The 16,479-nt window shown below is 47.8% G+C and overlaps 1 protein-coding gene across 1 annotated transcript; it reads left to right on the top strand.

The window, feature by feature from the left end:
- Positions 1-289: 289 nt before the first annotated feature.
- LOC311122714 (uncharacterized protein) lies at positions 290-14,340 on the top strand (the record flags this gene model as incomplete). Its single annotated transcript, XM_084197043.1, has 3 exons — positions 290-484; positions 4,300-4,446; positions 14,091-14,340. Coding segments are annotated over 3 exons (485 nt in total), but the record flags the coding sequence as incomplete, so codon positions are not given.
- Between the last annotated feature and the right edge of the window lie 2,139 nt (positions 14,341-16,479).

The raw sequence follows: 16,479 nt of genomic DNA, 5'->3' as shown, positions 1-16,479 counted from the left end.
GCTCTCTCCTCTGGCATCTGGCTTCTTCTGGCCTCACTCTCCTATTGCTCTCTCCTCTGGCATCTGAAATGATCAGAGCCACAGTCAGATCAGCTGTAGAACAAGCTGTGCTTTTATAGAAGCACGTCTTCAAATGTTCATTCTAACAACTCTCCAAGCACCAGCAATTACCAACTGTGAGCAATTAATCCACTTGTATGAGTTGTTGAAATGGAAATTACACTTGTAGCTAATTAATATATTCCTTCTGTTCGGTCTCCTCATCCTCTCCTCCTCCTCCTCCCTACAGCCCACAGCAGTGACAGTGAAGACCAGTCAGTGGGCGAGAGCACAGCCAAGTCTTCAGCCTCCAAGACCCATGGTGCAGCAGACATGAAGGGGCCCATCCAGGGACGCACCCCTCCATCCAGCCAGAAGTACCACAAGCAGCATGGTGACCCCGACCACCATCACCATCCTCACAATCGGGAACATCACCGGGAGCGTGAGCACCATCACCCTCACCATAGAGAGCACCACATAGATCACCCTCACCACAGAGATCACCACATAGAGCACCCTCACCATAGAGAGCACCCTCACCATAGAGAGCACCACAGAGATCACCCTCACCACAGAGATCACCCTCACCACAGAGCGCACCCTCACCACAGAGATCACCCTCACCATAGAGATCACCACAGAGATCACCCTCACCATAGAGAGCACCACAGAGATCACCCTCACCACAGAGCGCACCCTCACCACAGAGATCACCCTCACCATAGAGATCACCACAGAGATCACCCTCACCATAGAGATCACCACAGAGATCACCCTCACCATAGAGAGCACCACAGAGATCACCCTCACCACAGAGCGCACCCTCACCACAGAGATCACCCTCACCATAGAGAGCACCACAGAGATCACCCTCACCACAGAGCGCACCCTCACCATAGAGAGCACCACAGAGATTACCCTCACCATAGAGAGCACCCTCACCACAGAGCGCACCATGGCAGAACACCACGCGTCTGCAAGTGGAGCTTCCAGATGTGTAAGGCTGGCGTTACACGAAGCAACTTTCAGTTGCTTCTTGATTGCTTCGTGAAACCCCCCCCCACCCCCCCCTGCAACTAATTAGCAACTAATCTGCAACTTGGTTGCATCCAGTTAAAACTTTTAAACTTTGTGCAACTAGTTGCAAGCAACAGCCAATCAAAATGAATACTTTTGTCACATGATCCATTAGAAGGTTCCTAATTCTGACCCAGTTGTCATGGCAACACAGCTGTCACTGCCAGTAGGTAACCTGCGATCAAGGTTCACAGAAGACATTAGCACAACAGTCATGGTTTATGTACCTGATTTGGCAGTCAATAAATGTTTTCCTGACTAGTTTCAACTGAAATTGTTCACCATGAAAAGTGCGAGCTAACATTAGCTTAATTCCTTGCTAGCTTGGTTAGCTGTGTTGGTGTTTGCAATGTCATTTTGGCTTGCTAGCTAAATTGTACAGGCTGCATTTTGTCTATATACATGCTGTTACAATAACCATACGGGTGGATAAACAAATCATTAGTGAAACACGATGTAATGCTGCAGAACAACATTGGGTGAGTTTGGAATTCTCAAACAACATGACAAAAGCCGTTTCATTTTGATTGGCTGTTGCATGCAATTTGAATCGCGTTTGAGTTGCTTCATGTAAAAGCAAAGTTGTTTGCGATGATGTCACTTGCAAACTGCAACTACAATTGCATGAAAGTTGCTTCGTAACTCCAGCGTAAGTGTCTCGACACCAACTGCAGTTTACACAGCCTAGTACGCTAGCTAGCTACAGCCCCACCAACCCCTCCAGATATACGCTAGCTAGCTACAGCCCCACCAACCCCTCCAGATATACGCTAGCTAGCTACAGCCCCACCAACCCCTCCAGATATACGCTAGCTAGCTACAGACCCACCAACCCCTCCAGATATACGCTAGCTAGCTACAGCCCCACCAACCCCTCCAGATATACGCTAGCTAGCTACAGCCCCACCAACCCCTCCAGATATACGCTAGCTAGCTACAGCCCCACCAACCCCTCCAGATATACGCTAGCTAGCTACAGCCCCACCAACCCCTCCAGATATACGCTAGCTAGCTACAGACCAACTGCAGTTTACACAGCCCCACCAACCCCTCCAGATATACGCTAGCTAGCTACAGACCAACTGCAGTTTACACAGCCCCACCAACCCCTCCAGATATACGCTAGCTAGCTACAGCCCCACCCACCCCTCCAGATATACGCTAGCTAGCTACAGCCCCACCAACCCCTCCAGATATACACTAGCTAGCTACAGCCCCACCAACCCCTCCAGATATACACTAGCTAGCTACAGCCCCACCAACCCCTCCAGATATACACTAGCTAGCTACAGCCCCATCCACCCCTCCAGATATACGCTAGCTAGCTACAGCCCCACCAACCCCTCCAGATATACGCTAGCTAGCTACAGCCCCACCAACCCCTCCAGATATAACTAGCTAGCTACAGCCCCACCAACCCCTCCAGATATACGCTAGCTAGCTACAGCCCCACCAACCCCTCCAGATATACGCTAGCTAGCTACAGCCCCACCAACCCCTCCAGATATACGCTAGCTAGCTACAGCCCCACCCACCCCTCCAGATATACGCTAGCTAGCTACAGCCCCACCAACCCCTCCAGATATACGCTAGCTAGCTACAGCCCCACCAACCCCTCCAGATATACGCTAGCTAGCTACAGCCCCATCCACCCCTCCAGATATACGCTAGCTAGCTACAGCCCCACCAACCCCTCCAGATATACGCTAGCTAGCTACAGCCCCACCAACCCCTCCAGATATACGCTAGCTAGCTACAGCCCCACCAACCCCTCCAGATATACGCTAGCTAGCTACAGACCCACCAACCCCTCCAGATATACGCTAGCTAGCTACAGCCCCACCAACCCCTCCAGATATACGCTAGCTAGCTACAGCCCCACCAACCCCTCCAGATATACGCTAGCTAGCTACAGCCCCACCAACCCCTCCAGATATACGCTAGCTAGCTACAGCCCCACCAACCCCTCCAGATATACGCTAGCTAGCTACAGACCAACTGCAGTTTACACAGCCCCACCAACCCCTCCAGATATACGCTAGCTAGCTACAGCCCCATCCACCCCTCCAGATATACGCTAGCTAGCTACAGCCCCACCAACCCCTCCAGATATACGCTAGCTAGCTACAGCCCCACCAACCCCTCCAGATATACGCTAGCTAGCTACAGACCCACCAACCCCTCCAGATATACGCTAGCTAGCTACAGCCCCACCAACCCCTCCAGATATACGCTAGCTAGCTACAGCCCCACCAACCCCTCCAGATATACGCTAGCTAGCTACAGCCCCACCAACCCCTCCAGATATACGCTAGCTAGCTACAGCCCCACCAACCCCTCCAGATATACGCTAGCTAGCTACAGACCAACTGCAGTTTACACAGCCCCACCAACCCCTCCAGATATACGCTAGCTAGCTACAGACCAACTGCAGTTTACACAGCCCCACCAACCCCTCCAGATATACGCTAGCTAGCTACAGACCAGCTGCAGTTTACACAGCCCCACCAACCCCTCCAGATATACGCTAGCTAGCTACAGCCCCACCAACCCCTCTAGATATACGCTAGCTAGCTACAGACCAACTGCAGTTTACACAGCCCCACCAACCCCTCCAGATATATATTAGCTAGCTACAGGATTCTCATTTACCTTTCCATTTACATAGACTTGCTTACTAGCCTCAAACATCTCCTAAGGCCTGTCCTTAAAGGCCCAATGAACCTGTTTTCATATCAATATCAAATCATTTCTGGGTAACAATTAAATACCTTACTGTGATTGATTGTTTTCAATTAAAAGTTATCATAGAGCAATTTCTCAACCAATAATTTAGCTAGGACTATCTGGGAGTGGTCTGCTTGAGGAGGGGAAAACTAGAGCTGTTATTGGCAGAGAGGTTTGGAACTCTCTTAATTATTGATCAATTAACACATTTATTGCATGGTGATGTCATCAGGCAGGCCAAAACACCATCCCACCAAAACAGGCTGAAATTTCAGTCGGTCTTTTCAAACAGCTCTTACACTAAAAGCCCATTATCATCATTTTCACAGTATTATTCCAACCTCCATAGTGTGGAAATATATATATAAAACACAGGAAAATCTAGTGTTTGACTGCGCTGGGCCTTTAAAAGATTTTGTTCCCACTGAAAGCGGTCTTCATATCCTCCCCTAGCGGATCTGGAGAAGATGTCTAGTCTGGAGAGGATTTCCTTCCTCCAGGAGAAGCTGCAGGACATCAGGAACCACTACCTGTCCCTCAAGTCTGAGGTGGCCTCCATCGACCGACGACGCAAACGCATCAAGAAGAAGGAGAGAGAGAGTGAGTCATTCCACAATAAAAAAATATACCGTGTACTGGGGACCGCCACAAACCCCTTGAGTATATCCCTGTGGACAGGGAGGGGAAAAAAGTATTTGATCCCCTGCTGATTTTGTACGTTTGCCCACTGACAAGGAAATGATCCGTCTATAATTTTAATGGTAGGTTTATTTGAACAGTGAGAGACAGAATAACAACGAAATCCAGAAAAACGCATGTCAAAAATGTTATAAATTGATTTGCATTTTAATGATGGAAATAAGTATTTGACCCCTCTGCAAAACATGACTTAGTACTTGGTGGCAAAACCCTTTTTGGCAATCACAGAGGTCAGACGTTTCTTGTAGTTGGCCACCAGGTTTGCACACATCTCAGGAGGGATTTTGTGACACTCCTCTTTGCAGATCTTCTCCAAGTCATTAAGGTTTCGAGGCTGACGTTTGGCAACTCAAACCTTCAGCTCCCTCCACAGATTTTCTATGGGATTAAGGTCTGGAGACTGGCTAGGCCACTCCAGGACCTTAATGTGCTTCTTCTTGAGCCACTCCTTTGTTGCCTTGGCCGTGTGTCATGCTGGAATACCCATCCACGACCCATTTTCAATGCCCTGGCAGAGGGAAGGAGGTTCTCACCCAAGATTTGACGGTACATGGCCCCGTCCATCGTCCCTTTGATGCGTTGAAGTTGTCCTGTCCCCTTAGCAGAAAAACACCCCCAAAGCATAATGTTTCCTGGCATCCTTGGAGAGCTCTTTGGTCTTGGCCATGGTGGAGAGTTTGGAATCTGATTGATTGATTGCTTCTGTGGACAGGTGTCTTTTATACAGGTAACAAGCTGAGATTAGGAGCACTCCCTTTAAGAGTGTGCTCCTAATCTCAGCTCGTTACCTGTATAAAAGACTACTGGGAGCCAGAAATCTTTCTGATTGAGAGGGGGTCAAATACTTATTTCCCTCATTAAAATGCAAATCAAATTTATAACATTTTTGACATGCGTTTTTCTGGATTTTTGTTGTTGTTATTCTGTCTCTCACTGTTCAAATAAACCTACCATTAAAATTATAGACTGATCATTTCTTTGTCGGTGGGCACACGTACAAAATCAGCAGGGGATCAAATACTTTTTTCCCTCACTGTATGTACAGGGGACCGCCACAAACCTATTGAGTATATCCCTGTATGTCTAGTTCCTTCAGAAAGTATTCATACCCCTTGACTTATTCCACATTTCGCTGTGTTACAGCCTGAATTCAAAATGGATTAAAGAAAATATAATCTCACCCATCTACACAGAATAGCCCATCATGACAAAGTGAAAACATGTTTTTTGAAATTTTTGCAAATGTATTGAACATTAAATAAATGGATGTCTAGTGGCTGTAGATGGATGTCTAGTGGCTGTAGATGGATGTCTAGTGGCTGTAGATGGATGTCTAGTGGCTGTAGATGGATGTCTAGTGGCTGTAGATGGATGTAGATGGATGTCTAGTGGCTGTAGATGGATGTCTAGTGGCTGTAGATGGATGTCTAGTGGCTGTAGATGGCTGTCTAGTGGCTGTAGATGGATGTCTAGTGGCTGTAGATGGATGTCTAGTGGCTGTAGATGGATGACTAGTGGCTGTAGATGGATGTCTAGTGGCTGTAGATGGATGTAGATGGATGTCTAGTGGCTGTAGATGGATGTCTAGTGGCTGTAGATGGATGTCTAGTGGCTGTAGATGGATGTAGATGGATGTCTAGTGTCTGTAGATGGATGTAGATGGATGTCTAGTGGCTGTAGATGGATGTCTAGTGGCTGTAGATGGATGTCTAGTGGCTGTAGATGGATGTCTAGTGGCTGTCTAGTGGCTGTAGATGGATGTCTAGTGGCTGTAGATGGATGTCTAGTGGCTGTAGATGGATGTCTAGTGGCTGTAGATGGATGTCTAGTGGCTGTAGATGGATGTAGATGGATGTCTAGTGGATGTAGATGGATGTCTAGTGGCTGTAGATGGATGTCTAGTGGCTGTAGATGGATGTCTAGTGGCTGTAGATGGATGTCTAGTGGCTGTAGATGGATGTCTAGTGGCTGTAGACGGATGTCTAGTGGCTGTAGATGGATGTCTAGTGGCTGTAGATGGATGTCTAGTGGCTGTAGATGGATGTCTAGTGGCTGTAGATGGATGTCTAGTGGCTGTAGATGGATGTCTAGTGGCTGTAGATGGATGTCTAGTGGCTGTAGATGGATGTCTAGTGGCTGTAGATGGATGTAGATGGATGTCTAGTGGCTGTAGATGGATGTAGATGGATGTCTAGTGGCTGTAGATGGATGTAGATGGATGTCTAGTGGCTGTAGATGGATGTAGATGGATGTCTAGTGGCTGTAGATGGATGTCTAGTGGCTGTAGATGGATGTCTAGTGGCTGTAGATGGATGTCTAGTGGCTGATGTCTAGTGGCTGTAGATGGATGTCTAGTGGCTGTAGATGGATGTCTAGTGGCTGTAGATGGATGTCTAGGGGCTGTAGATGGATGTCTAGTGGCTGTAGATGGATGTCTAGTGGCTGTGGATGGATGTCTAGTGGATGTAGATGGATGTAGATGGATGTCTAGTGGCTGTAGATGGATGTCTAGTGGCTGTAGATGGATGTCTAGTGGCTGTAGATGGATGTCTAGTGGCTGTAGATGGATGTAGATGGATGTCTAGTGGCTGTAGATGGATGTAGATGGATGTCTAGTGGCTGTAGATGGATGTCTGGTGGCTGTAGATGGATGTCTAGTGGCTGTAGATGGATGTAGATGGATGTCTAGTGGCTGTAGATGGATGTCTAGTGGCTGTAGATGGATGTCTAGTGGCTGTAGATGGATGTCTAGTGGCTGTAGATGGATGTAGATGGATGTCTAGTGGCTGTAGATGGATGTAGATGGATGTCTAGTGGCTGTAGATGGATGTCTGGTGGCTGTAGATGGATGTCTAGTGGCTGTAGATGGATGTCTGGTGGCTGTAGATGGATGTCTAGTGGATGTAGATGGATGTCTAGTGGCTGTAGATGGATGTCTAGTGGCTGTAGATGGATGTAGATGGATGTCTAGTGGCTGTAGATGGATGTCTAGTGGCTGTAGATGGATGTCTAGTGGCTGTAGATGGATGTCTAGTGGCTGTAGATGGATATAGATGGATGTCTAGTGGATGTAGATGGATGTCTAGTGGATGTAGATGGATGTCTAGTGGCTGTAGATGGATGTCTAGTGGCTGTAGATGGATGTCTAGGGGCTGTAGATGGATGTCTAGTGGCTGTAGATGGATGTCTAGTGGCTGTGGATGGATGTCTAGTGGATGTAGATGGATGTAGATGGATGTCTAGTGGCTGTAGATGGATGTCTAGTGGCTGTAGATGGATGTCTAGTGGCTGTAGATGGATGTCTAGTGGCTGTAGATGGATGTAGATGGATGTCTAGTGGCTGTAGATGGATGTAGATGGATGTCTAGTGGCTGTAGATGGATGTCTGGTGGCTGTAGATGGATGTCTAGTGGCTGTAGATGGATGTAGATGGATGTCTAGTGGCTGTAGATGGATGTCTAGTGGCTGTAGATGGATGTCTAGTGGCTGTAGATGGATGTCTAGTGGCTGTAGATGGATGTAGATGGATGTCTAGTGGCTGTAGATGGATGTAGATGGATGTCTAGTGGCTGTAGATGGATGTCTGGTGGCTGTAGATGGATGTCTAGTGGCTGTAGATGGATGTCTGGTGGCTGTAGATGGATGTCTAGTGGATGTAGATGGATGTCTAGTGGCTGTAGATGGATGTCTAGTGGCTGTAGATGGATGTAGATGGATGTCTAGTGGCTGTAGATGGATGTCTAGTGGCTGTAGATGGATGTCTAGTGGCTGTAGATGGATATAGATGGATGTCTAGTGGATGTAGATGGCTGTCTAGTGGCTGTAGATGGATGTCTAGTGGCTGTAGATGGATGTCTAGTGGATGTAGATGGATGTCTAGTGGCTGTAGATGGATGTCTGGTGGCTGTAGATGGATATAGATGGATGTCTAGTGGCTGTAGATGGATGTCTGGTGGCTGTAGATGGATATAGATGGATGTCTAGTGGCTGTAGATGGATGTCTAGTGGCTGTAGATGCATGTCTAGTGGCTGTAGATGGATGTCTAGTGGCTGTAGATGGATGTCTAGTGGATGTAGATGGATGTCTAGTGGCTGTAGATGGATGTCTAGTGGCTGTAGATGGATGTCTAGTGGCTGTAGATGGATGTAGATGGATGTCTAGTGGCTGTAGATGGATGTAGATGGATGTCTAGTGGCTGTAGATGGATGTCTGGTGGCTGTAGATGGATGTCTAGTGGCTGTAGATGGATGTCTGGTGGCTGTAGATGGATGTCTAGTGGATGTAGATGGATGTCTAGTGGCTGTAGATGGATGTCTAGTGGCTGTAGATGGATGTCTAGTGGCTGTAGATGGATATAGATGGATGTCTAGTGGCTGTAGATGGATGTCTAGTGGCTGTAGATGGATGTCTAGTGGCTGTAGATGGATGTCTAGTGGCTGTAGATGGATATAGATGGATGTCTAGTGGCTGTAGATGGATGTAGATGGATGTCTAGTGGCTGTAGATGGATGTCTAGTGGCTGTAGATGGATGTCTAGTGGCTGTAGATGGATGTCTGGTGGCTGTAGATGGATGTCTAGTGGATGTAGATGGATGTCTAGTGGCTGTAGATGGATGTCTAGTGGCTGTAGATGGATGTCTAGTGGCTGTAGATGGATATAGATGGATGTCTAGTGGCTGTAGATGGATGTCTAGTGGCTGTAGATGGATGTCTAGTGGCTGTAGATGGATATAGATGGATGTCTAGTGGCTGTAGATGGATGTCTAGTGGCTGTAGATGGATGTCTAGTGGCTGTAGATGGCTGTAGATGGATGTCTAGTGGCTGTAGATGGATGTAGATGGATGTCTAGTGGCTGTAGATGGATGTCTAGTGGATGTAGATGGATGTCTAGTGGCTGTAGATGGATGTCTAGTGGCTGTAGATGGATGTCTAGTGGCTGTAGATGGATGTCTAGTGGCTGTAGATGGATGTCTAGTGGCTGTAGATGGATGTCTAGTGGCTGTAGATGGATGTCTAGTGGCTGTAGATGGATGTCTAGTGGCTGTAGATGGATGTCTAGTGGCTGTAGATGGATATAGATGGATGTCTAGTGGCTGTAGATGGATGTCTAGTGGATGTAGATGGATGTCTAGTGGCTGTAGATGGATGTCTAGTGGCTGTAGATGGATGTCTAGTGGCTGTAGATGGATGTCTAGTGGCTGTAGATGGATGTCTAGTGGCTGTAGATGGATGTCTAGTGGCTGTAGATGGATGTCTAGTGGCTGTAGATGGATGTCTAGTGGCTGTAGATGGATGTCTAGTGGCTGTAGATGGCTGTCTAGTGGCTGTAGATGGATGTCTAGGGGCTGTAGATGGATGTCTAGTGGCTGTAGATGGATGTCTAGTGGCTGTAGATGGATGTCTAGTGGCTGTAGATGGATGTCTAGTGGCTGTAGATGGATGTCTAGTGGCTGTAGATGGATGTCTAGTGGCTGTAGATGGATATAGATGGATGTCTAGTGGCTGTAGATGGATGTAGATGGATGTCTAGTGGCTGTAGATGGATGTCTAGTGGCTGTAGATGGCTGTCTAGTGGCTGTAGATGGATGTCTAGGGGCTGTAGATGGCTGTCTAGTGGCTGTAGATGGATGTCTAGTGGCTGTAGATGGATATAGATGGATGTCTAGTGGCTGTAGATGGATGTCTAGTGGATGTAGATGGATGTCTAGTGGCTGTAGATGGATGTCTAGTGGCTGTAGATGGATGTCTAGTGGCTGTAGATGGATGTCTAGTGGCTGTAGATGGATGTCTAGTGGCTGTAGATGGATGTCTAGTGGCTGTAGATGGATGTCTAGTGGCTGTAGATGGATGTCTAGTGGCTGTAGATGGATGTCTAGTGGCTGTAGATGGACGTCTAGTGGCTGTAGATGGATGTCTACTGTCTACTGCAGGATAACACCTTCAACCCCCTTTTCTCACCCATCTACACACAGTACCCCATAATGACAAAGTGAAAACATGTTTTTAGACATTTTAGCAAATGTACTAATTGTATTATTCAAGGTTAGAATCACCTTTGGCAGCGATTACAGCTGTGAGTCTTTCTGGGTAAGTCTCTAAGAGCTTTGCACACCTGGATTGTACAATATTTGCACATTATTGTCTTTAAGATTCTTCAAGCTCTGTCAAATTGGTTGTTGATCATCGCTAGACAGACATTTTCAAGTCTTGCCATAGATTTTCAAGCCGATTTTAAGTCAAAACTGTAACTAGGCCACTCAGGAACATTAAATGTTGTCTTGGTAAGCAATGTATATTTGGCCTTGTTTTAGGTTATTTTCTTGTCTGTTGGAAAGCAGACTGAACCAGGTTTTCCTCTGGGATTCTGCCTGTTTAGCTCTATTCCGTTAATTTTTATTCTAAAAAACTCCCCAGTCCTTGCCGATGACAAGCATACCCACAACATGATGCAGCCACCACCATGCTTGAAAATATGGAGTGGTACTCAGTAATGTGTTGTGTTGGATTTGCCCCAAACACAATGCTCTGTTTTCAGGACAAAAAGTTCATTTATTTGCCAAATTTTTTGCAGTTTACTTTAGTGCCTTATTGCAAACAGGATGCATGTTTTGGAATATTTGTATTCTGTACAGGCTTTCTTCTTTTCACTCTGTCATCAGGGTTAGTATTGTGGAGTAACTACAATGTTGTTGATCCATCCTCAGTTTTCTCTTATCACAGCCATTAAACTCTGTAACTGTTTTAAAGTCACCATTGGCCTCATGGTGAAATCCCTGAGTGGTTTCCTTCCTCTCCGCCAACTGAGTTAGGAAGGAGCCTATATCCTTGTAGTGTATTGATACACCATCCAAAGTGTAATTAATAACTTCACCATGCTCAAAGGGATATTCAATGTCTGCTTTTTTAAGTTTTACCCATCTACCAATAGGTGCCCTTCTTTGCGAGGCATTGGAAAACCTCCCTGGTCTTTGTGGTTGAATCTGTGTTTGAAATTCACTGCTCGACTGAGGGACCTTACAGATAATTGTATGTGTGGGGTACAGAGATGAGGTAGTCATTCAAAAACCATGTTAAACACTATTATTGCACACAGAGTGAGTCCATGCAACTTATTACAGTTGAAGTCGGAGGTTCACATACACCTCAGCCAAATACATTTAAACTCAGTTTATCACAATTCCTGACATTTAATCCTAGTAAAAATTCCCTGTCTTAGATCAGTTAGGATCACCACTTTATTTTATGAAAAATGTATGCACTCACTAAACTGTAAGTCGCTCTGGATAAGAGCGTCTGCTAAATGACTAAAATGTAAAATTTTAAGAATGTGAAATGTCAGATTAATAGTAGAGAGAATTATTTATTTCAGCTTTTATTTCTTTCATCACATTCCCAGTGGGTCAGAAGTTTACATACACTCAATTAGTATTTGGTAGCATTGCCTTTAAATTGTTTAACTTGGGTAAAACATTTCAGGTAGCCTTCCACAAGCTTCCCACAATAAGTTGGGATAATTTTGGCCCATTCCTCCTGACAGAGCTGGTGTAACTGAGTCAGGTTTGTAGGCCTCCTTGCTCACACACGCTTTTTCAGTTCTGCCCACAAATTGTCTATAGGATTGAGGTAAGGGCTTTGTGATGGCCACTCCAATACCTTGACTTTGATGTCCTTAAGCCATTTTGCCACAACTTTGGAAGTATGCTTGGGGTCATTGTCCATTTGGAAGACCCATTTGCGACCAAGCTTTAACTTCCTGACTGATGTCTTGAGATGTTGCTTCAATATATACACATAATTTTCCTTCCTCATGATGCCATCTATTTTGTGAAGTGCACCAGTCTCTCCTGCAGCAAAGCACCCCCACAGCATGATGCTGCCACCCCTGTGCTTCACGGTTGGGATGGTGTTCTTCGGCTTGCAAGCCTTCCCCTTTTTCCTCCAAACATAACGATGGTCATTATGGCCAAACAGTTATATTTTTGTTTCATCAGACCAGAGGACATTTCTCCAAAAGGTACAATCTTTGTCCCCATGTGCAGTTGCAAACCGTATTCTGGCTTTTTTATGGCGGTTTTGGAGCAGTGGCTTCTTCCTTGCTGAGCGGCCTTTCAGGTTATGTCGATATAGGACTCGTTTTACTGTGGATATAGATACTTTTGTACCTGTTTCCTCCAGCATCTTCACAAGGTCCTTTGCTGTTGTTCTGGGATTGATTTGCACTTTTCGCACCAAAGTACATTCATCTCTAGGAGACAGAATGCGTCTCCTTCCTGAGCGGTATGACGGCTGCGTGGTCCCATGGTGTTTATAGTTGCGTACTATTGTTTGTACAGATGAACGTGGTACCTTCAGGCGTTTGGAAATTGCTCCCAAGGATGAACCAGACTTGTGGAGGTCTACCATTTTTTTCTGAGGTCTTGGCTGATTTCTTTTGATTTTCCCATGATGTCAAGCAAAGAGGCACTGAGTTTGAAGGTAGGCCTTGAAATACATCCACAGGTACACCTCCAATTGACTCAAATGATGTCAGTTAGCCTATCAGAAGCTTCTAAAGCCATGACATAATTTTCTGGAATTTTCCAAGCTGTTTAAAGGCACAGTCAACTTAGTGTATGTAAACTTCTGACCCACTGGAATTGTGATACAGTGAATTATAAGTGAAATAATCTGTCTGTAAACAATTGTTGGAAAAATTACTTGTGTCATGCACAAAGTAGATGTCCTAACCGACTTGCCAAAACTATAGTTTGTTAACAAGAAATTTGTGGAGTGGTTGAAAAACAAGTTTTAATGACTCCAACCTAAGTGTATGTAAACTTCCGACTTCAACTGTATGTGACTTGTTAAGCACATGTTTACTCCTGAACTTATTTAGGCTTGCCATAACAAACGGGTTGAATACTTATTGACGCAAGACATTTCAGCTTTTCATTTTTTATTAATTTAAAAAAGATTATTTAAAAAAAATCCCACTTTGACATTATGGGTTATTGTAATATATTTTAGATTCAGGCTGTAACACAACAACATGTGGAAAAAGTCAAGGGGTGTGAACACTTTCTGAAGGCGCTGTAGACACAGCAGACAACCCCCAGTTCTGCTTCATCTGACCACCATGTTGTTTCTGCTTCATCTGACCACCATGTTGTTTCTGCTTCATCTGACCACCATGTTGTTTCTGCTTCATCTGACCACCATGTTGTTTCTGCTTCATCTGACCACCATGTTGTTTCTGCTTCATCTGACCACCATGTTGTTTCTGCTTCATCCGACCACCATGTTGTTTCTGCTTCATCTGACCACCATGTTGTTTCTGCTTCATCTGACCACCATGTTGTTTCTTCTCTATCTGACCACCATGTTGTTTCTTCTCTATCTGACCACCATGTTGTTTCTTCTCTATCTGACCACCATGTTGTTTCTTCTCTATCTGACCACCATGTTGTTTCTTCTCTATCTGACCACCATGTTGTTTCTTCTCTATCTGACCACCATGTTGTTTCTTCTCTATCTGACCACCATGTTGTTTCTGCTTCTCTCCAGGTACGGTGGCGGCCTCCTCCTCCTCCTCCTCCTCGTCCCCGTCCTCCAGCTCTCTAACAGCAGCGGTGATGTTGACGCTAGCCACTCCTGTGTCCTCCTCTTCCTCCTCTCAGAACTCTGTTGTGTCTGTTGAGTGTAGGTGACCCCCCCCTGAGGCCCAGGACACAGCACTGAGCACTTAACCAGCACCACCCTGGTCCCATCCCAAAACACCCCCAACGCCCAGGCCCTGTCAGCCCCCAACGCCCAGGCCCTGTCAGCACCCAACGCCCAGGCCCTGTCAGCCCCCAACGCCCAGGCCCTGTCAGCCCCCAACGCCCAGGCCCTGTCAGCACCCAACGCCCAGGCCCTGTCAGCACCCAACGCCCAGGCCCTGTCAGCACCCAACGCCCAGGCCCTGTCAGCACCCAACTCCCAGGCCCTGTCAGCCCCCAACGCCCAGGCCCTGTCAGCCCCCAACGCCCAGGCCCTGTCAGCCCCCAACGCCCAGGCCCTGTCAGCACCCAACGCCCAGGCCCTGTCAGCACCCAACGCCCAGGCCCTGTCAGCACCCAACGCCCACCAAGGCCCCGTCCCTACCACTAACGCCTCCACTCCAAGGCCTCAGTACACCCCCACCTCAAACCGGAGAGCACCCAGGCCTCAATGCCCCCACCCAAACCTCCACCCTCATCCAGACCCCTTCACCCCAGAACCCCCTTCCAACAGCCTGGCCTCATCACTCCTACTCCCAACTCCCTTCCAACAGCCTGGCCTCATCACTCCTACTCCCAACTCCCTTCCAACAGCCTGGCCTCATCACTCCTACTCCCAACTCCCTTCCAACAGCCTGGCCTCATCACTCCTACTCCCAACTCCCTTCCAACAGCCTGTCCTCATCACTCCTACTCCCAACTCCCTTCCAACAGCCTGGCCTCATCACTCCTACTCCCAACTCCCTTCCAACAGCCTGGCCTCATCACTCCTACTCCCAACTCCCTTCCAACAGCCTGGCCTCATCACTCCTACTCCCAACTCCCTTCCAACAGCCTGGCCTCATCACTCCTACTCCCAACTCCCTTCCAACAGCCTGGCCTCATCACTCCTACTCCCAACTCCCTTCCAACAGCCTGTCCTCATCACTCCTACTCCCAACTCCCTCCCAACAGCCTGGCCTCATCACTCCTACTCCCAACTCCCTTCCAACAGCCTGGCCTCATCACTCCTACTCCCAACTCCCTTCCAACAGCCTGGCCTCATCACTCCTACTCCCAACTCCCTCCCAACAGCCTGGCCTCATCACTCCTACTCCCAACTCCCTTCCAACAGCCTGGCCTCATCACTCCTACTCCCAACTCCCTTCCAACAGCCTGGCCTCATCACTCCTACTCCCAACTCCCTCCCAACAGCCTGGCCTCATCACTCCTACTCCCAACTCCCTTCCAACAGCCTGGCCTCATCACTCCTACTCCCAACTCCCTCCCAACAGCCTGGCCTCATCACTCCTACTCCCAACTCCCTCCCAACAGCCTGGCCTCATCACTCCTACTCCCAACTCCCTCCCAACAGCCTGGCCTCATCACTCCTACTCCCAACTCCCTTCCAACAGCCTGGCCTCATCACTCCTACTCCCAACTCCCTTCCAACAGCCTGGCCTCATCACTCCTACTCCCAACTCCCTTCCAACAGCCTGGCCTCATCACTCCTACTCCCAACTCCCTTCCAACAGCCTGGCCTCATCACTCCTACTCCCAACTCCCTTCCAACAGCCTGGCCTCATCACTCCTACTCCCAACTCCCTTCCAACAGCCTGGCCTCATCACTCCTACTCCCAACTCCCTTCCAACAGCCTGTCCTCATCACTCCTACTCCCAACTCCCTTCCAACAGCCTGGCCTCATCACTCCTACTCCCAACTCCCTCCCAACAGCCTGGCCTCATCACTCCTACTCCCAACCCCCTTCCAACAGCCTGGCCTCATCACTCCTACTCCCAACTCCCTTCCAACAGCCTGTCCTCATCACTCCTACTCCCAACTCCCTTCCAACAGCCTGGCCTCATCACTCCTACTCCCAACTCCCTTCCAACAGCCTGGCCTCATCACTCCTACTCCCAACTCCCTTCCAACAGCCTGGCCTCATCACTCCTACTCCCAACTCCCTTCCAACAGCCTGGCCTCATCACTCCTACTCCCAACTCCCTTCCAACAGCCTGGCCTCATCACTCCTACTCCCAACTCCCTTCCAACAGCCTGGCCTCATCACTCCTACTCCCAACTCCCTTCCAACAGCCTGGCCTCATCACTCCTACTCCCAACTCCCTTCCAACAGCCTGGCCTCATCACTCCTACTCCCAACTCCCTCCCAACAGCCTGGCCTCATCACTCCTACTCCCAACTCCCTTCCAACAGC

This window comes from Coregonus lavaretus (genome assembly GCF_964263955.1).
Source record: "Coregonus lavaretus genome assembly, contig: HAP1_SCAFFOLD_3619, whole genome shotgun sequence".
NCBI classification, from domain to species: Eukaryota; Metazoa; Chordata; class Actinopteri; order Salmoniformes; family Salmonidae; genus Coregonus; species Coregonus lavaretus.
This window is presented reverse-complemented; position numbering and strand designations above follow the sequence as displayed.